The sequence below is a fragment of the Arachis stenosperma genome, chromosome 2 (assembly GCF_014773155.1).
Source record: "Arachis stenosperma cultivar V10309 chromosome 2, arast.V10309.gnm1.PFL2, whole genome shotgun sequence".
Classification (NCBI taxonomy): Eukaryota; Viridiplantae; Streptophyta; class Magnoliopsida; order Fabales; family Fabaceae; genus Arachis; species Arachis stenosperma.
Window position 1 is genome coordinate 75,861,912 of NC_080378.1, and position 22,153 is coordinate 75,884,064.

Genomic DNA, 22,153 nt, shown 5'->3' on the forward strand with positions numbered 1-22,153 from the left:
TGTCTCAATTGGCACTAGACACTCGCTACTGCATCAAGTTTAGTTTTTTACCTCTTCTTTTATTTTTTCCCTCCTTAGTTCTTTTTCTGATTCATTTGCTCAAGTGTTTGCAGACCTTGAGAAAAGAACTATCAAAATGTAAATCTGAAAATCTGAAGCTGACATATTACCCTATGGCACCGATTGGTACCATCTGCTCATGCTTCTCTACGAGGTAATGAATAATGTTTATTCAATAGTTCTTAATTTCAAAATTTGATCACTAAGATCCTTAGGTAGTTAGGTGCATCATTAATATTAAATTTTTCCTACACTTATTCAGTAGGTAACCTGCACATTGATAAATTCCTTATTTAATGCCACATTCATGATTAATGAAATATTCCTTCATACTAGTGTAGGAATGGGATAACGAGGCAACCGTTACTTGTACCACTTGTTAGAGCCTGTTTGGTTTTTAATGCCACTCGTGTTTCGCCAGTGTCTCTTGAGGGTCAAGTTGAATATTCTCACTACTGGGTTTTATATGTATTTCATTTAAATACAGATCTTAAGAAACCACGGAAGCATCCATCTCAACCAGGGTTTAAGGCAAAGGTTATTAGCTCTAGTATTAATGTCTTATCTATGTAGCATCTTCTTGCCTCATTTTATCCTCTAGAGATATTTTTCATATGAACTAGTGGATGGATAGGTGAGAGTTCTAAGACTTAAAGGAGGAAGAATGGGAGTGTTCGCCACTCGATCCCCACATTGTCCATGTCCCATTGGACTTACAGTTGCAAAGGTAAGAACACATTTAGATGCCAGTGGATTTTTCTGACATGATTTCACCAATCACAATATTATGTACTCTTCTATTGAATTATTGATTGGTATCACTTGTCCCTCATGCATATTTTCAAAAAAAATTTGGAGACCACCAAACCACTGAGGTCTTAATGGTGCAGAAAGTATCCTACCTCCTTTGTTTTTCATAGATTTCTATGTATCTTCTCTTAGCATTGCTAGATTGTTGCAAGCCTAGGAACAATTAATTTCATATTTAAAGGAGATTTAGGATTTTGAGCTGTTGGTTTGAAAGATTGGATTTGTCTTATGAAAGATCAAACCATAGCTAAGAAGATTGGTTTGGAATGTTGCAGGCTAATAAAAGATTAAATTCAAAAGTTTTTAGCTCTTACACTAGCTTTTTTGCTTCTCACAGTAAAGTTATTCTCTAAGAAAGGGTACAAGGACCATTTTTTCAAGTACAGAAGATACACAAGTACATAGCTATCAAGCATGCAGTAGAAGCTTGACGATCTTTGTGAGCAGTTAAACAACACTAAAAAGCTCTCAACTGCTTCCTTCAACAAATTATCAAACAAGGACGAAGAATTGCAATCGAGTTAGGTGTTTGGCGCTGAGAAAATCAAGTTTGTTGATTGTGGTTGTTGGCATTGTGAACAACATTATGACCTTTCCAATGAATTGATGACTATGAAGCTCTTCTGTTTACTCAATATTTTATGACACTATTTTGATTATTCGCTAATTCACTTTGTTAGCAGGTTTATAATTTTGGATTTTTTAGTATATTCATGATTCATGGTTTTCCTTCTTCATATATTTTTAAATTCTTAGATTAATTGCTAAAAACAAAAGTTAGTAGGCTACTTTTAAAGATACAATTTTAGATCATTGTTAACACTTATATTGCTACATTGATGTAATATAGTTATAAGCTTGTAGTATTTTTTTATTGTTTAGATTTGTAACATGGTTTATTACTTTTCAAGAGAAATTTGTGTATTAATATTTTGAATTTAATGAAATATCTCATTTTTTAATAATTAATTTCAGTATATTTATATTATGCATAATAATTACTATTGGCAAAAATATATACTGAATTCTAGAAAAAAGATAGTTCGTTACTTCTAAGAAAATGAGTATAATATAACGAAAAAAAACTCTTAAGATTTTAGCGGCAATAGTAATGGCAACTAAAAGTGAATAATATTACAATTTTAGAATTATTTTTAGTGGCCATATAATTGTCGGTAAAATGAGTTTTGGCGACAATAGTAATGGCCACTAAAAATGAATAATATTACAATTTTAGAATTACTTTCGGTGGCCATATAAATTGCCAAGAAAATAGCTGCTAAAAGTTATATACTTTTTGCGGCCATTAAAATGGTCTTTACCGGCAAATGTTATAATTGCCGCTAAAACCTTTTAGCGACAAAGTATAAGATGGCTAATGTCTAATTGCCGGTAAATGTATTAGTGACTATTTTTATTGTTGCTAAAAATAAAATAAATGGCCGCTAAAAATAGTTTTTCTTGTAGTGCCACCAATGCATACCACAGAAAAAAGAAACGCAAAATGACACTGTCCGCCACACACAATTACGTTCGTACTTTGACTTCTTTTTTTTCTCTTTTCTCGTTGGAGGGAACGTCAATTCAAAACGTGGTTGGAAAAACACAAACACAGTACTTCCACTTTTATAGGAGTTGCGAGAGGATTGGTGTACCAAGGTTGTAGTGTCAGCAGTAGAGATTGTTTCTATTGTGACTATGGAAAAAAGAAGAAGAAGAAGAAGAACCAAGGTTGTAGTGATGGCGCAAAGAATGCTTCCATTGTGACTTTGGAAAGAAAAAGAAGAAGAAGAATAGCGCGTGTTTGATGTTTAAAATTTTAAAATTAGATTTTTTTTTTTTTTAAATTGGTTGTGGTTGGCTACATGTAGAGTTGGTTCCTATACTTTTTATTTTCTTACGCAAGATGACTTTGTTTTGGTCTTAATTCAAAAGACGACCGTATTTCTTTTTGATCTTATTCACTAATTGTTGGGTGATCTTTTGGTTCGTCTATGGGTTTTTGTTTAAGGACCGAACTTGATATGCCTTTTGATTCCTAATTCAACTGATTAATTCACTTTGATTTTCAGAACCATCATATATATATATATTGGTTTTTGTTTAAGGACCGAACTTGATATGCCTTTTGATTCCTAATCCAACTGATTAATTCACTTTGATTTTCAGAACCATCATATATATATATATAAACTACTAAATGAAAAATAAATTATTAAAATAAAATAAAAAAAAAGAAGAAGACAATATATATCAATCACTAAACGGAAAATGCATTATTAAAATAAAATAAGAAAAGAAAAAGCTGAAGAAGAAGTTGGCCGCATTATTAAAAAGAAGAAGACACGCAAGGGAAAAAGAGAAGAATATAAAGGGCGCATGTTTTAAATGTTTGAAATTTTAAAATCAGAATTTTTTAAAGAGTTGATTGTGATTAGTTGCATATAGAATTGGTTCCTTATTTTTTTTTAACCCAAGATGACTTTTTTTATCTTAGTTCAAAAAATGATGGTGTTCATTTTGGTCTAATTCACTAGTTGTTGGGTGCTTTTCTGTTTCATCTACGGGTTTGGCTTAAGGTCTGAACTTGATTTGTCTTTTAGTTCCTAGTTCAATTGATTAATTCACTTTGATGTTCATTGTTCAAAACCATCATATATATATCTATTATATATTATTAATTTTACAACTAAAATATGTCATATGTCATTCTCATTGTAATTAAAATTAAATTTTTTTCTCTAAAATTAAAGAGTTCTCCCTTTTTCTTTCTTCCATTTTTTTATCTCTCTCATTCCTTCACTTACTCTATCTCTCTTATATATATCATTATCAATAACTAATTACAAATTTGACAATCAAAATATACAACATGACATTCTCTAATTGTATTTAAATTAAATTAAAATTAAAATTAAAATACTAAAATTGAAATATAACTATATTATATAATATATTTATATATTACTAACTAATTTAATAACTAAAATGTGTCATATGACACTCTCTTATTAAAATTTAGAAAAAATATTTCTCTAGAATTAGTATACATTCTTCTTATATTTTCTTATCTACCACTCTCTTTTTTTTCTTTTCTCTCTATCCTTCCCACTTTATATAATTTATAATTATTAGTAATTTGACAAAGAGTTATTCTCCACATACAAGTATTTTCACATACAAGTTATACAAGTCATTTATATTTACGCGTATTCACGTTTTTCTTCGTGCCTCTTCGTAATTTTTCTTTCTCGTTATCGTTGTCATCAACACCACCTCTTTCTCCATTTTTTATTGAAATTTCTTCTCCTCTTTTCTTTATCTCTTTTTCCTTCCTCATCAGTTATCTCGTTGTTGAAGATAACAAATAATTCAGGTTCAAATTTTCAATTGAACCAGAACGAAATTGATTATTATTTTGAATCTAATCAAGTGGCTAAGGTGTGGTTCAATTTAGAAGAAAAAATATAGCATTAGAGGAAACATTTTTCTACAGCAAATTTAGGTGTAGCACGAAGATATTTGAGTGTAACACGAAGATATTTGGGTGTATTTTTATTCTGATAAGTTCTGCATAATTCAAAACTCTTCCTCTTCCTCCTTATCATCTTCTACTGTTTCTTCTTTTTTCTTTATCATCATCACCATCTTCTTCTTTTTTTCTTATTCATCTTTTCTTTTTTATTTTACCTTCTCAAGTTTCTTCTTGTTTTACTCTCTTAATAAGAATAAAAACAAAAAATTAAACAAAGAAAAAGAAGAAACACATAATGCTACAGAATTACTTGGAAGATGATGAACCTACATTCATTTAACTAAAAGAAAGAAAGAAATAAGGAAAAAAAGAAGAAGAAAAAACGCAGCATTAGAGAAAATATTTTTCTGATTTTGCAACAATTTGGATGTAACACGAAGATATTTAGGTGTATTTTAAGAATTTTTGGATGTATTCTTACTCTGATAAGTTCTGCATAATTCAAAACTCTTCATCCTCCTCCTCTTCATCTTCTACTGCTTCTTCTATCTCATATTCTTATTTCATTTTCTTATAATTCTTCTTGAGAGAAAAAATCAAACAAAGAAGAAAAAAATACATAATGTTGCAAATTTAATAGAAAGAGGAGGAGGAAAAAAATGCAGCAACAACAACAATAATAAAAAACAACTATGAAGATGAAACACGTGAAGAAAAAGGAGGAGAAACGCAAAAAAGAAGGAGAAGAAAAAGACGGAAGAGGAGGAGAAGGAGAAATGTGAAGAAGAAGAAATATTTTCCATAATGGTGAGTGAAAGCGCGCTTTGGAAACGGTTGATTGACGCACGTGTTATCATGCTCCAGTGGTGAATGTAGTTTTTGTTAGACTTGGCCCAACTTATAAGACTTGTAAGCCAAAAGAACTTATATGTGTAGCATAACTCTTAGACAAATTAAAATGTGTCATCAAATATTTTTTCATTATAATTAAAATAAATTTTTTTTCTTAACTTCAAAAATTAACAAACTCTCTCTCTTATTCTTATTCTTTATCTTTCTCTCTTTTTTCTCTCATTCTCTATTTTTTTCTACTTTTCTGTTCTACAAAAAATAAAATTAACAACAAATATAATTTAAATAAAAAATATTATTATATACATATTTTTTTATTTAGTTTTAAATTTTGGCAACTACTCCCATGAAGATGCCAAAAACATCTTTTCATGATAATCTTTGTTTAAAAAGTGTAACTTATTTGTTTAGCAACACTTTAAATAAAGGTAACACTTTTACTTCAAATAAAATCAAGCCCTACAATCTATCATCCAATGGTCAAAATAAAATATCTTCACATGATGACAATCATAAAATTTTCATTGGAGTAGTCACTTTAAATTTTTACTTTTTATCTTTCTAATCTATATTTTTACTTTTTTCCCTCAAATATTTATTCCATATAATTTAGAAAAAATAAGACTAATATTGTGATTAAAAGTTATAATCAAGATTCAATTATTTTAAAAAAATTTAATTAAGTTAATTTTATACCTATCAATATAATTTTTTTATGCTAATATCTAATTATATTTTTATGTATATAGAAAAAATATTATTTTTAAATAACCAGTATAAAAATTAATTATTTCTATTTATTCAACAAACTTAACACCTAATCGAATATAAAAGTATACGCATTAAATTCTTTCAGATTTTAGATAATGGTTGTTGAAATTAATTATTAAAAAAAAGTTAAACTCTTTCATATGAAAATAATAACTAAAAAAATTATTATTTAATTTTGTTTTTATTTATAAAGACCCTAATCTTCTTAGCCACGGAAATTTTTGTCCCTTACGACCATTTTGTAAAAATATTTTAATGCTATAACTTTTTTGTATCATAATCTATAATATCAGGACTGACGTAATTTTAAAAAATTTATATTCCCGTAATAGTATTATGGGTAAAAGTACTAGTAAACAACTAAATGAAAAATGCATCATTAAAATAAAATAAGAAAGAACAACAATTACATTTAATATATACTAATTGCACTTCAACCTGAATACATTTATATACAATCAAGCAACATGAAGTTTGTTAATGTCATCAACTGGGAATTCTCATTGATTCTTGCGGTTCAAGAAACCTCTCCTACCTAACCCCTTGTGGCCAAATGTCGTGCTTTTGTTGATTTTTCATTTTTTCTAAATGATTGCCTTAGATATTTTTCGTTGATGTTTTTTCCTATGCCAATAGCTTTTTAAGGTAATTTACTAAAAGTAACGATGTTGTTTAAAGAAAATAAATACTATTCATGAGTAACTGATACTGTAAGTGGTTTCATTGTATGAGTAACTCTAGTGTATGTACATGAGAGTCAATCGCAGATTTTGTTTTTAAGGGAAGTGTTCAACACATTTTTTCAATCAATTCCTCATTATTAACTCTAATGTGCATCAAATTCCATCTCATGTTTTGTTTTTGGTAAATCTTGAATATATATCTTTTATTTTTTTTCAAAGACAAACAAAATCGTACTCAAACAAATAAAACGTATTAAAGTTGTGTAAAATGTGCGGATGAATAAATAACTTGGTTAATTTTTCTTTTTTCTCTTCTACTCGATTTTTGTTGTCAACAACTGTAAAAAAAATGAAAAACAATTTATTTATTTTTGCTAGTACTGCATCCAAAAATAAAAAGTTAAATCTGCGCGAACTGTTCAAAATTCGTTTTTGCACCAGTGATGGTGAAAATGTAATGTAAATTTAGTAAATCTTCTTATTTCTGTTTAAATGGCAAATAAAGTATTTTTTAGTTAAATAAAAAAAAGGCATGGCAAAAGCCTTAGGCAGAGAATTCTGTTTCTCTCTTTTTAATTTGCATACCTTTTGAATTGGAATGGCTAAAGATGGTTAGTTTTGTATTATTTGTTTTTGATAAAGGTCAGAATTAGTGACGGGCCCAAAAAAATTGATTGGTGGGAGCAAAAATATATAGAGATAAAAAAAATTAGAAGTATACATTAATACATACATATATAGTTAAAATTTAGGTGCAGTTAACTTTACGTAAAGTTGATACTTGAGAACTGTTAGATGATTTGATTGATTTGACTAAATTTTCATCTAACGGCACTCAGATATCAACTTCACGTGAAGTCAACTTCACGTGAAGTCAACTTCACCTGAGTTTTCACCTACATATATACATATATACGTACATAAATTAATTAACTCGTAAACAATATATTTAATTTAAATTATGATGAAAAGATAATTTATAATTATTCTCTCTTTATTTTTAACAAGACTAAATGTTATTTTTATATATGTATTCTTAAATAATTATTTAACTATTTATTATTTCCTACTTAATTGTGATGTTTATTTCTTATAATATTTACGGTACAAAAAAAAATTTACTAAAATAATAATTATAGAAAAGACCATTTTAATAAAAAAATATTAATATATAAATAGTATGTTCTTAGTGTTAACTAATATTTTAAAAATATTACTCATAACTAAAGTTACATTTAATTATAAAATTAAGTTTTAACAAGATTATTAACTAATTTGTCAGTATAGTGAAATTAATTATAATTATTTGTTGATTAATTTATTTATTTTTTAAGAAAACATAATCTAATAAGACAAATATATATAACTATATATATTTATTAATTATTTTATAAAATATTTATGGAGACAAGTGCCCTCTCTTCAGTTTCCAGTCTCCACCATCTCAGTCCGTCTCTGGTTAGAATGTGTGTTATCTTTAGTTTTTATTTGGCAAACATTACTTTTCTTTGTGAATAAAGAGATACAAGTTTTAACCATGTGAACAATGGATTTGTCTTAACGGCGATAGCCACGGAAAGAAATGAAAAAGTTTGGTAGCGTGTTTGACCTTGAGCATATGGACTAGTTGCAACAAATAGATTTTTGAAGGCAAAATATTGACACTAGAAGAAATTTAAAAGTTCAATTGATAAATTCTTGCAAAAAGTTTATGTGGCCTAAGTTCTCGCTCACTTCTTGTTCTTTCCTATTTAAGTTTCAATTTGTATATTGGGAATGCCATCCTTCTTTTGTCTTTGACGTCCGATTTTAGATATTTTTATTTCTTTCCTTTTGTTTGAATGAAATACATCTATTGTCTTGAAAAAAAATAATAAATTTGTCTTAGTTAAAAAAAGTATATTTAGATTATTGGTGGTCTAAATAAAAAAAAGTTATAAAATAAAATAGTAAATTACATAAATATCTTCATCTTCTTTCTCTTTTCACATCTTCTAACAATCACCATTACTATCATCATACTTACTACTACACCACCAACATATATTAGAACCGATTATTATTTCCTCAGACAGAAGCTCCGGCGGACTCATTAACGGCGGCTCTGACCACTGCTACCCAACAGTGACGGAGCTCTTTTCCTCTCGTTCGTTCTTGACTTGGCGGCGACACTGGAAGTGGCGAACGGCAACGGCCTCGCAACTTCACAGATAGTGACGGTAAGACGCGGATGTACGACAGCAATGACGATGCATGCAAAGGCAGCTCGTGAAGATGACGACGACGGTGGCTCCTCGTAACAGTTACATTTCTTCTTTCAGCAACGTCAGCGGTAACGACAAGAGAGGTGATGAAAAAAAATAACAGAAAAAGGAGACAAAGGACAAAAATAAAATTTTAAAATAAAGTTATTTGTAAAAATATTTAAATATAAATATAATTATTATATTATTATTAAAAGTTTTAAATCTTAGCCATCGGTTTAAAAATCCAATAATCATGATTTATAAAGAATTTTAGATCATAAAACACCAGACTTATTGAAGAAAGCTCCGTATATGGAGGAGAGAGCATAACGAAAAGTATCACATGTTGGCAAAACTTCTGACTGCGAAATATAGAGGGCTTTGTCTATAACGGAAAAAGTATCTGTTGGATCTTGAAGTTCCATATTAGAATATTCCTTTTTGTGGCTGAAAATGCATCCGTAACTTCTTTCACAATTTCTGATTTTGGCCCATAAAAGTTTATATTTGAAAAACAAGAAATGCGCTCTTTAACTATAAGAATGTAGATATCACGTGGTTACTAGTATTGTAGGGATTAGTCGGCCTTGACCGGACAGTTGGTGCCTGTGTACCTTTCATGTGTCATCTAGGCCTTATGTGCGAGTTCAAAATTTGGGACCATAAATAGTTGAAGCAAAAAATAATGGCGGTAACCACCAAACAAAATGAAAGAGTTCGGAAAGTGGCAATAATGACAGAAGCAGAAGAAAGAACAGAAATAAAGAAGACAAATGTTGATACTGAAAGCTTGACAGAAACAGTGCAAGAAGTGGGTTCAAAGAAACTCTAAAATAGCAGCCATGGTAAGAGAGGAGAGATTCACTCTAAATTTATTAGAGAAAATGATAATGAAAAAAAAAAAAAAGAATCGTAAGTGTGCAAAAATTTTAATAAACACATGTAATCAACCAATACTTCTTTATTCTAGAACTAACTACAATTTCAGTACAAATTTAGGATATTCATTTTCTTAAACAAGGTTTTAGAGAAAAAATAATTGTTTTCCACAAAAAAGTAATTTCAACCCACATAATCTTTTTAATATAACATCATATCATGGTGCTTAAAGCTCCCTAATATTCTTTCCCACCAAAAAAACCTCCAATATAGAGTTGTAAATTGTTAAGAAACTATTGTGACAACTCTAGGTTCTTTTTGGATAAATAGATAAATGGATGATGATCTCTTATACGATAAAGATACGAATTCTATCTTCTGTATCAGTGTGAAAACCACATTAGCCAAATCTCTTGAATTTAGTGGAATGATCCTTGCAAATCATAATCTTGTACAGATTAAATAAACGAACAAAAAAATAGTAGTAGAGTATTTAGTCATAGAAAAACCTATTAAGCCAATGCATGGTCACTATCCACGAACATACAAGACGCATTGTCACTAGTCTCTCAAATAACTAACTTGGGACAAGTTTGTTGAGAACTTTTTCATATTAGGCCACTGGGGTCTAGGGGTAAATTCTCTAAAAATACTTCAAACTTTGTTATATGTTACTAGACACCGGATTCAATGGTTGCAGAATGTTTAGACCATTAAATGGTCCCATAACAAAACTTAATTTTTAAATTTTTTTAATAATTGCTAAATAATTTTTATCTAATTGTAATTATAAATTAATTCTTTATATATTATTTAATTATAAAAACAAAAAAAAAGAGGATAAAGTATCGTTTTTGTCTCCAACGTTTGGGGTAAATCCTATTTGTGTCCCTAACGTTTAAATCGTCTTATTTGTATCCCTAACGTTTGTAAAGTGATTCAATGCTATCTTGCCATCAATTACACATCATGAACGCTTTAGTTTGAGTTTTAAAAATCTTTTCTTGAAGTTAGAATACAAATGTCTAGAATAGAATCAATGATCCACTTCGAAAAATAACTCATCAAAAGTTGAAACTAATTCCTACAACATTTATAAAATTCACTTTTCTAGGGATATAATTGAATCTAAACACAAATAATGGGTATAATATTAAAATCGAACACATTCAAGTGAGACTTAATTGAGAATGAATACATCCAAGTGAGAATAATTGAAAAATATAATCTGATTTGTTAATATAATTGATAGTAGAATAACATTGAATCACTTTTATAAACGTTAGGGATACAAATAGGACGATTTAAACGTTAGAAACACAAATAGGATTTACCCCAAACGTTGGAGACAAAAACGATGCTTTACTAAAAAAAAAGTTTAAAAATAACATGATATTGATCATACGTCTTTAAGGATTAATTCTCTCTCCCATAGTACGCATGCTATACGACTTTTATAACACTTAAAAAGCGTTGCTTATTAATTTGAAATATAAAAATAAAAATACTATCAAAATATAAAAAAATGTAACTTTAATTTAGCAACACTTTTTAAGTACGGATAAATTTGTTTAGCCACCGTAATAATTATAGCTATAGACACCATAAACTCTACCTTTATATAAACTATTTTAACTCACTGAAAACTATAAAAATCATAATGATTTACGCATTAATCCTAACTTAAAGGAATCACACTTGCTTCCCTCACTTTCAAACACTTTTTGTTCTCTTACAGGCGTTACAGCTAAATAACCAACCATGTGAGTGTAAAAGATGGTGCCAAAGAGTGAACATAGTCATCCTCATTTTATTGCCAAAGAGTGCCTCCTCCAAATCCAATCCCCGGATAAACAAAATTTCTATATATACTCAACACCTTTAACTTAGGAAATAAACTGTTTTTCAGAGTTTACTTCCCTCTCAATCAGATCAGAGATTCAAAACGGCTCTCTGTACAAGTAAGAATATGGTAAACCTGAATTGTGATTTCAAATGGTCAAAGCTTACATACATAGAGCTCTTCTTCCTCCTTATTTTTTGAACGGGAGAAGCTTATAACAAAAAATGCAGGTTCCCCATTATGCAGATCACTATCTTCGTCCGTTATTCAATTTCCTCTTATGCATTCCAGGCTTCACATGTGGATTCCGGTGTGCAACCGCTTGCTTGGGCAGGTCGTGCAACTCCATAACCTGTACTGTTCGCTGCCTCTTAGCTTCAAGTGAGAATGAAAAGGCAAACTAATCAGTCTATCAATGAACTGAGACTGAGATACATTATGAACATTGATTAATGTTACCCAATAAATTAAAATTAAATTAACTCAAACTCATGTTTCCATACATTGATCAGCCAAAGGATAGATTCTCTATAAAATTAAAATCTATCGGACTGGTCATGAATTCGAATCATTAAGATTAGAGAGAAAATGGAAAATAATTATTGGTAGAGGAATTACAAACCATTTTCAGCTTGTTGATACCGCTCCTGAAGTTTTCTCTTAGCGGCTTCTAGCTTCACTTTCAATGAAGAGTCATCCGAAGGCTTGGATTTCTGATAGAGTAGTCATGAATGTTAGAAAAAAATTTTCAAAAAGACAAATTTGATGACCTATGATATTGTTTTCCTTACATCCTGATTACTAGCCTGAGGCTGCTTTGGGATGACACTTGTCTCTATCTTTTGAGGCATCTTCTGTTTCACTGTCCCTTTTATCTGCATGGTAGTTTTTGGCGGCCTGCCAGGGCCAGAATCAGTGTTTACCAGCTTAGTTAGCTTCACGGTACTCTCATGTTTCATGGCTTGCTGACCCTTAATGTCCGTGTTTGTGTCATTGGCTGAAACCTGAATTTTCATCTCTACAATATGTTGATTATCCAGCGATGCCCTTCTGCCACTTTCACGGTTCTTGATGAATTCCCCACTCTGTTGAGGATCTGAAATATCGTTTCCATTCATAATCGTCAATCTTAAGAAGTGGGGAATTCAAATAAAGAACCGTAGAGCAAAAGCAAGCTAGACTAAGCATGAGAAACGGCAAAGGTAACTCACTTCCATAATCATCCATGCCATCAAAGAACTTTGCATATCATCCGACCGATAGTAAGTTGAAGTCAGTCGCAAATTATCAAAACCCTGCCAAACTATAAACGATAAACAGAGGAAAAAAGACGGGTAAGTACCTGGGAGAGTTCCATTGAACCAGCTTGAGTGGCAAAGAAAGCCCCTTCATCCATGGGAGGTGATGGAAGCCCTTCTTCCTCATCAACTGTAGACGGCTTTACTGAATCTGGGGTACCTTCTGAACCTGCAAATATTTATTAATGAAATTTTAAAGATGAATTAATCTAGAAATCACCGAAGGAGGATATTGAGGACGACATAAAGGCAGATAGATTTTCAATACCTGTGATAGGTGTGGTAGCCTTGACCCACTCATCCACCATAACTTTCCAGCCACTACAATTTTAAATCAATATCTAGAATGTTAGCTTCCTTCATAAATGCAAAATAAGTGGATGAGATGTTACAATATAAGAATGATTTAAATAGAACCGAGATTAGTTATCACGGCTATTTAGCCACCTATCTCCAGATCCTCATTAGACATAAATGAAGATTAAATTTGAGAATAGAAACACATGATTGACCGAGAACTTAAAGCTAAATACAAGCCAAAAGTACCTAGAGATTAAGCATGGAAAAAGTGAAAAGTGTAGTGATTTTCCTTCATATTCCCAAACAATATAACACGTAAAAGGAATCCACTAATTGGTATGGAAGAAACCAGTTTGAAGACTTCTCTTTAACCCATTCATATGAAGAGAAACAGGCTCAATTTTCATCTACTAAATGACCCTAAACATGCCAAGAAAATATAGTGGAACGAATCCATACTCAATAAGTGTCCGTGCAAGTTGGCGAATATCCCTCGAGCCGTGCTTTCGAAGAGGAGTGACAGCCTTACCAATCTCAGTGGCCTGGCAGATTTACCCATTCCAAAAATAAGAGAACTTGATGAAAATGGCAGAACGGAAAAAAAATAAAAAAGCAGCCTGCAAAATCCATGACATAAATGGAATGCCCACTGAATGGAAGTAAAGGAATTATTCAATCAAATCCAAACCTTCAGAAGATCCACAGTGAGCTCCATCAGCTGAAGCCTCCGCAATGACTCGAATATTACTGAATCAGACTGTTCCAACACAAAGAAACCACCATCAAATCAGGGACCAAAGAACAACAAAGAAGTGTACCTCCATGGAAGAACTAACTGCCATCCAATGAAACCACATTACAGTAATTAAGCCAGAAATTTAGATTCCAATAACTCTCATAAACATCATTCAATTACATTGAATGACACAGAATTAATAATTGATGTTAATCATAACCACAAATAAAAGAAAAGCACAGAAAGCTAGGGTCAAGAGTGGCCTTGCTGCCATAGTCACCCAAATTAGCCTTTATCGTTTCTATTCGTTTAGGTCAAAAATTCATACTTCAGTGATTGTCATAAAAATTATCCAAGTAAATTACATAACATAGGAGCAATAATTGAAGTAATAATTAAAAGATCATTCATATATATACCTCTTCTTGAGAATTAAGCAAAACCTGTCTGATCCTGAAGACCTCATCAGCATACAGAGACTGTTCTTCAATCTCATCCGTCAAGGCTTCTGCTTCCCCATAGCTGTAATTGCTCACGATCTGAACATTCACCTCTCCCCTATCATCTCTGCTGCTGTTGACTTTGCTCTCTTTACTCCCACCCGTCTCGACCTCGGACTCACCGCTCTTGCGGCCGCCGCCGCCGCCACCACCACAATCATCTTTGCCGCTGCCTCCATCGACGGCGAGCTCCACTCGGTCACATCCACGGCACCGCGCGAGCCTACAGGAGAAGAGGAGCTCGGCAATGGCGTCACGGCGAAGCCTGAATTCCTTCGGGCAATCGGAAGCGGCCACCGTGATGGCGTTGTCAATGATGCTGAATATGTCGGAATTCGCCTTCCTGAAGTAACTCCTCCAGTGATCCTGTGACGCCGCTGAGTTCATCGTCGTCACGAAGATCGACACTGGATCCAAGGATTTAAAAAAGAACTCAATCGACGAATCGCCAAATAGTCTCAGAATTGAGAATGTGATGATGCCATTAATATTCTGGATCGGAAGAATTGGAAGGTATTAGATTGATTTTGGATTAAGGTCGTCGAATTATTATTATTATTAATGTTTTTTCTTTAAATGAATCTTTTCGGTCGATGATCAAAATCAAATAAAATCAAATCAAATCAAATCAATGCTTGTAGATGAAAATTTTTATAGTTTAGTCTTGAATTTCAATTTTTGTTGGTGTTGCGTTGCGGCAAAGAATGGGATTTGATTTGAGGAATGGATAGGAGAGGGAAGGGATTGTGGATTGCGGCAACAACTCAGAAACAGACAGATTAAATATTATATGATTATTATTAATATATTAATATTAATATTAATATTAAAATACATACAACAAAACGTATGTCTTGTGTTGTTTGCTGTTGCTGGTTCGGGTTCTGGCGTTAGCCTAAAACCTCCACAAAGAAGCAAAGACAACCTTGCTCTGGTTTATTAAAATATAAATAAATGAATTAAATTTCAAAGGAAAACGAGAAAACGAAGGTTACGAGAAATAAGCGGTAATTAGGGAAAAGTTGATGACCAAAGCGAAGAAGAAACGTGAGAAGTGATATGAACACGATATATATTTTATATACGTAAATATTTTGTGGTGTAACTATGTGTATGTGGCTGTGGTACTTATCCTTAATTCATCTGGTTGGGGTGTGTGTGCGCGTGTTTGGGTGGGGGAGTATTCATGTCATTTTTGTTTAAATGATGATGGATATTGAATATTGAATAATGGATGGATGCTAGGAGAAAGTTGAGGCGAGAATATTGAAAAGTTGAACCCCACCTTGAAAATGGAGAGATAGAGAAAGGCAAAATGGCTTCTTGTATTGTTTTTGGAAGAGCGTTATGATTCCTGAAGCTCGATCCAAAACTGTGGACTGTGGTTGGGAGGGGAAATAACAGAATAAATGGTTAAGTTTATTTTTAAAAAATCATTTATTTTTTAAATTAGTAAATATTTTTTAATTAATTTTTTTTTAAATTTTAAATTAATTGTATTAATTTTTTTATTATTTTTTTATTGATGACGTCAAAATTTATTAATGTAGCATATTAAATAATATTATAACACACATAGAATCTTAATTGATTATTAGGATGATAAGTTTATCAAATTAAATTAAATTAAAACTTAATTGAAAAGAGACCTTAAGGTGTTAAAATCTTTTAATTTGTGGTTGATCTATTCTATCTATTATGTTATATAAAAATTAGATTTTTGTACTTAATAATTAAGTTCGTATAACATGTTTTTGAGAATGTTTTTCGATTTATTTTTCTTGACTCATTGAAACAATTTATTACCATGAATTAATTACAGCAACTAATTGATTTGATTAGATATTTAAATATTACATAATTTATTATAACTTATATTAATTAGTTAATTGTAATCTAGTATATCAGTTATTTTGATTTGTTACTTATTTTAATTGAATACAATCTATGAAGCATGGACACTTTGTTGAGTTGTCATGTTCGCGTATTTTTGACACAACATTCATCGACACTCGTCCGATACGCGTATCTACTGTGTCCAACTGTATCTTAATAAAAATAAAAATTCTTTTCCGGACATGCTTGGACACACTTAAATACTATCACGTGTCAGCGTGTCTAGTCTTATTCTTAACATATATTCTTGAAATAAATTTAGATATAATATATATTATTATTTATTAAAACAAAAAACTATTTTAAATACTTTATATAATTAAAATAAGATATTAAAAATAATTAAAAATTTTAATTTATATTTTAATATCAATAAAATATTAAAATATCATTACGATTTATCTAAAAAAGACTTTATAATATATATATATATATACACACACACACGTGTCTTTGTGTCTTATAAGATTTTAAAATTCACGTGTCGGCGTATCCCGTACTCATGTAGTGTCGTGTGCGTGTCCGTGTTAGTGTCCATGCACCATAGAATACAATAAATACATATTAATTTGGTTAAAAAATTATTATCTCTTAAGAGAGTATTTTTTGTTTTTTAATTCATTAAATTCAATCAATTATAATAAATTAATTATATCAACTAAAATTTAATCAATTATTTTTTTATTTTATTAATTATTTTTTTATATCAATTAATTGATTTGATTAATTCTTTAAAATATTTTTATTTATTGAAAGACATTAATTATAACTAATTAATTATTTAATTTTATTAGAATAAATATTAAATTCTATTCCTAATATAAAAATACAAAATTTTATTCCTTTTATTTTTATTTTACCACTATTAAAAATCATATATAATAGAAGAAAATCTTAATAATACAAAAATATCAATTATTTTATTTTTATTTATTTTACAACGAGTCAATAATATTGTGAAGTGTGAATTACTAGGATAATGCACCATTTTATAAGCGCAAACAATTAGACGACGTTAAATAAACCTTATTCCACCAGAATATTCATCTTCTTTTTTAGCTCTAAATTAACACTCCTCAAATGGTAATAGAACATTTAATTTTATAACTCAAAAACCTTGACAAAGATCGTAGCATTCGTTCTTTTATGTGTAAAAGTTTCAATTTAATTCCAAGATACCAAAGTGATATGTATATAATTTTTTAGTTCGTGAATGAAGATAAGAAATCTTAAAAATAAATTCTACAGGCTACATATTTTAGAAAACAATTAATCTCCACGTATAAACTTTTATCTTTTTTATTACACAAGTCTTACAAGTTCTCAATATCTCTTGCCTTTAAAAGGCGCCTCTTATGGCACGTATGTTTCACGCGCCTCTTTAATAGTTTTTTCAATCAATCAACGCGTGAATATATAACTTCTTTCTTTGAAAAGATTTCGTTTTCTTTTTCGAATTTCTTCTGCCTTTTCTTGGCTTCTCTCTTCGATCTCTTTTGTGTGTTTCTTTCTGCCTTCTCCTTCGCAGTTTACGTAAGTTTCTCTCTATTCTCTTTCTTCATTTTTCTCGTTTTACATTGTTTCTGAAATCAAGCTCTGAAATCGTTTTGAAGATAATGGATGATTCAACTTCAGATTGTCAGCTGAACCAGAGCGAAGTGGATTTTGAATTTGAATCCAATGAAGTTCTTAAGGTGTGGTTTAATTCCAGTTAATAATTGAATCTGAATTTGAATCCAGTTAGTAGTTTATCATTGTGTAGCGGAATAATGCATGAACCTTGCCTCTGAAATTTGTTTTTCACTGTTCCTTGTTTGAATTGAATCTAATGTACTAGTTCTGATGAATTTGAATCCAGTTAGTAGTTTACGTGCATTTTATATCAGACGTTCGGGTGTAAATCAGGAATATTTAGGTGTATTTTAGGAAAGTTTGGGTGTATTTACAGGTTATGACTAGTTTTATAGTTATATTTGCATTCTATAGTTTATGCTTGTTTTAATATGGTGTATTTTTTGGGTGTATTTTGCAGCCCCTCTATAGTGTGGATGAGCAGTTTGTTCCCAAGGTTGGGATGACTTTTAACACCCTTGAAGATGCTGCGAAATTCTACAAGGATTATGCGTGCAAAGGTGCAGGTTTTTCTACAAGAGTTCGGAACACAAATAAGAAGGAAAACGAAATTAAGAATTAATTGATTACATGTAGCAGAGAGAGAAAATGGAAATCGAAAATATCTTCGACTGAGAGGACAAATCCCTCAGCTGGTTTAAATTGTCCTGCAAGAATTTATATACATATATTGAAGGACGTTGGTGTTTGGATCATTTCAAAGGTCGTGTTGCAGCATTCACATTCTTGATGTCCAAATCAAGCAGAGATACTCAAACAGCACAGGGAACTAAGCATGTCCATGGGTCATACCATAGAGAATAATGAGGAAGCCAATATCAGACCAAACAAAACTTACCAATCATTTGTTGCAGCAGCCGGGGGTCACAGCGAGTTAAATTTTATCGAAAAAGACGTGAGAAATTACATCACGAGAGAAGTGCGGAATGTTTTGGAACTAAACGATGCAAAAGAATTTGGGAAATACTTATTAAGAATGAAAGAGAAGAATCAAAATTTCTTTTTTGAGCTAAAATTCGAGGACAATCAGTCGATTAAGCTTGCTTTTTGGGTGGATGCAAGGAGCAGAGCTGCTTGTGAGTATTTTGGAGATGTTATTTCATTCGAAACTACCTATAATACAAACAGGTAATATGCTGTTCTGGTTTATGATGCTGAATTAATGTTGTTTTATGAATCTGGCGCAGAGGTGTATATTGGATGTGTTTAGGTGTATAAAGTAATTATTTAGGTGCATTTAATGATTTTAATTCTGTTTTATCGTAATCTGTTTCAGGTATAATCTGGTTTGTGGTTCTTTTGTTGGGGTGAATCACCACGGTCAATCAACACTTCTTGGATGCGCTTTGATGAAAAACGAAGATATTCAATCATTCAAATTGTTATCTCAATGTTGGCTTCGTTGCATGGGAGGAAAGGCTCCGAAAGGGATTCTCACCGATCAATGCGCATCGATGCAAAGGGCTATCGAGGCTTGTATGCCCACAACAATTCACCGTTGGTGTATCTAGCACATCATGAAGAATATTCTAGGAAAATTAAATGGCTACAAGGGACACATAGAAATCGAATGAGAAATGAGCCATGTTGTTTGGAACTCTCATACCAAAGAATCATTTGACAAGAATTGGAATGATTTTCTGTTAAAGTATGGTCTTGTGGACTACAAGTGACTTTCAGGTAATGACGTTTAAAATCTGCAGCAGAGGTGTAAATTACATGCTTTTGGGTGTATTATAGTCTAATTTGGGTGTATTTTACAAAGCTATACGAAGACCGTCATATATGGATTTCAATTAATCTGGATCACCACTTCTGGACCAGGATGAGAAGCACACAAAGGACTAAAAGCATGCATGCATTTTTTGACAAGTTCATTACCCGAAATAGCTCACTTATCCAATTCATCAAACAATATGATAGTTGCCTCAGAAGCAGGGAGCAAAGAGAGAGAGAATCGAATGCTGCAGATTTTCATACCATCATACCGTGTGCAACAAAATCCTCCATAGAAGCTCAGTTTCAACATGTGTACACTCACCAAAAGTTCAGGGAAGTCCAAAAATAATTCAGAGGGAAGGTGAATTGCATCATAAGATTAACGAACTCCGCTCTAGGTTATTCAATATACAAAGTTGCAGAACAAGTTTCTAGCTCAACATTCAACAAGTTTGCAGTTACATACAACTCGTAAGCAGCCCAAGTGAAATGCCAGTGTGGTGCGTGGAATTGTGATCATCAATGGCGCCATCAACATGGTACGCTCAATTGTAATCTCAACTCTTTATCACAACTTCGCACAACTAACCAGCAAGTGCATTGGGTCGTCCAAGTAATAAACCTTATGCGAGTAAGGGTCGATCCCACGGAGATTGTTGGTATGAAGCAAGCTACGGTCATCTTGTAAATCTCAGTCAGGCGGATTCAAATGGTTATGGAGGATTGATAATTAAAAGATGAATAAAACATAAAATAAAGATAGAGATACTTATGTAATTCATTGGTGAGAATTTCAGATAAGCGTATGGAGATGCTTTGTCCCTTCCGTCGCTCTGCTTTCCTACTGTCTTCATCCAATCCTTCTTACTCCTTTCCATGGCAAACTATATGTTGGGCATCACCGTTGTCAATGGCTACAGTCCCGTCCTCTCAGTAAAAATGTTCAACGCGCTCTGTCATAGCACGGCTATTCATCTGTCGGTTCTCGATCATGTCGGAATAGAATCCAGTGATTCTTTTGCGTCTGTCACTAACGCCCCACAATCGCGAGTTTGAAGCTCGTCACAGTCATTCAATCCCTGAATCCTACTCAGAATACCACAGACAAAGTTTAGACCTTCCGGATTCTTAAGAATGCCGCCATCAATTCTAGCTTATACCACAAAGATTCTGATTAAGGAATCCAAGAGATAAACATTCAAGCCTCGTTTGCTTGTAGAACGGAAGTAGTTGTCAGGCACGCGTTCATAAGTGAGAATGATGATGAGCGTCACATAATCATCACATTCATCATGTTTGGGTACGAATGAATATCTTAGAACAAGAATAAGCTGAATTGAATAGAAGAACAATAGTAATTGCATTAATACTCGAGGTATAGCAGAGCTCCACACCTTAATCTATGGTGTGTAGAAACTCCACCGTTAAAAATACATAAGAACAAGGTCTAGGCATGGCCGAATGGCCAGCCTCCCAAAGAGGGTTCAATCATAAAAACATGATCAAAATATTTTCTAATACAATAGCAAAATGTCCTATTTGTAGAGAACTAGTAGCTTATGGTTTACAAAGATGAGTAAATGACATAAAAAATCCACTTTCGGGCCTACTTGGTGTGTGCTTGGGCTGAGCATTGAAGCTTTCATGTGTAGAGACTTTTCTTGGAGTTAAACGCCAGCTTTTGTGCCATTTTGGGCGTTTAACTCCCATTCTTGTGCCAGTTCCGGCGTTAAACGCCAGAATTCTTGAGCTGACTTGAAACGCCTGTTTGGGCTATTAAATCTCGGACAAAGTATGGACTATTATACATTGCTAGAAAGCCCATGATGTCTACATTCCAACGCAATTAAGAGCGCGCCAATTGGGCTTCTATAGCTTCAGAAAATCTACTTCGAGTGCATGGAGGTCAGAATCCTACAGCATCTGCAGTTCTTTTCAGCCTCTGAATCAGATTTTTGCTCAGGTCCCTCAATTTCAGCCAGAAAATACCTGAAATCACAGAAAAACACACAAACTCATAGTAAAGTCCAGAAAAGTGAATTTTAAACAAAAACTAATAAAAATATAATAAAAACTAACTAAAACATACTAAAAACATCTAAATGAGCGGGGCTTTTAGCTTTTTGCCTCTGAACAGTTTTGGCATCTCACTCTATCCTTTGAAATTCAGAATGATTGGCTTCTATAGGAACTCAGAATCCAGATAGTGTTATTGATTCTCCTAGTTAAGTATGATGATTCTTGAACACAGCTACTTTATGAGTCTTGGCCGTGGCCCAAAGCACTCTGTCTTCCAGTATTACCACCGGATACATACATGCCACAGACACATAACTGGGTGAACCTTTTCAGATTGTGACTCAGCTTTGCTAGAGTCCCCAATTAGAGGTGTCCAGGGTTTTTAAGCACACTCTTTTTTTGCCTTGGATCACGACTTTATTTTTACCCTTGCC

At 31.9% G+C, this 22,153-nt stretch overlaps 1 protein-coding gene and 1 long non-coding RNA gene across 4 annotated transcripts; one reads left to right on the forward strand and one right to left on the reverse strand.

The window, feature by feature from the left end:
* Window positions 1-130: 130 nt before the first annotated feature.
* On the forward strand, window positions 131-1,410 carry LOC130960363 (uncharacterized). The gene is made up of 3 exons (XR_009079076.1): window positions 131-214; window positions 402-787; window positions 1,208-1,410. It is a non-coding gene; the product is annotated as an uncharacterized LOC130960363 (long non-coding RNA).
* Window positions 1,411-11,566: 10,156 nt separating this feature from the next.
* Window positions 11,567-15,663, reverse strand: LOC130961373 (probable mediator of RNA polymerase II transcription subunit 26b). 3 transcript variants are annotated; one of them, XM_057887221.1, is made up of 10 exons: window positions 15,293-15,663; window positions 14,373-14,945; window positions 13,906-13,974; window positions 13,677-13,759; window positions 13,186-13,238; window positions 12,962-13,086; window positions 12,831-12,858; window positions 12,411-12,715; window positions 12,242-12,332; window positions 11,567-11,994 (listed from the first exon to the last, which is right to left on the reverse strand). In XM_057887221.1, the coding sequence occupies exons 2-10, from the start codon at window positions 14,838-14,840 to the stop codon at window positions 11,870-11,872; spliced, it is 1,347 nt and encodes a 448-aa protein (XP_057743204.1). In that variant the 5' UTR covers window positions 14,841-14,945; window positions 15,293-15,663; the 3' UTR covers window positions 11,567-11,869. The 3 variants fall into 3 exon arrangements, with proteins under 3 accessions (XP_057743204.1, XP_057743205.1, XP_057743203.1); XM_057887222.1 differs by having other exon boundaries at window positions 15,449-15,648; XM_057887220.1 differs by having other exon boundaries at window positions 14,373-15,663.
* Between the last annotated feature and the right edge of the window lie 6,490 nt (window positions 15,664-22,153).

What these genes read in the sequence shown, in the direction of transcription:
- LOC130961373 (XM_057887221.1), bottom strand. Translation starts at nt 14,840, where the DNA reads ATGAACTCAGCGGCGTCACAGGATCACTGGAGGAGTTACTTCAGGAAG. An exon ending in TCACTGTGGATCTTCTGAAG is followed by an intron (nt 13,760 to 13,905) that starts GTTTGGATTTGA and finishes TAAATCTGCCAG; the next exon opens with GCCACTGAGATTGGTAAGGC. An exon ending in GTATCAACAAGCTGAAAATG is followed by an intron (nt 11,995 to 12,241) that starts GTTTGTAATTCC and finishes TCTCACTTGAAG; the next exon opens with CTAAGAGGCAGCGAACAGTA.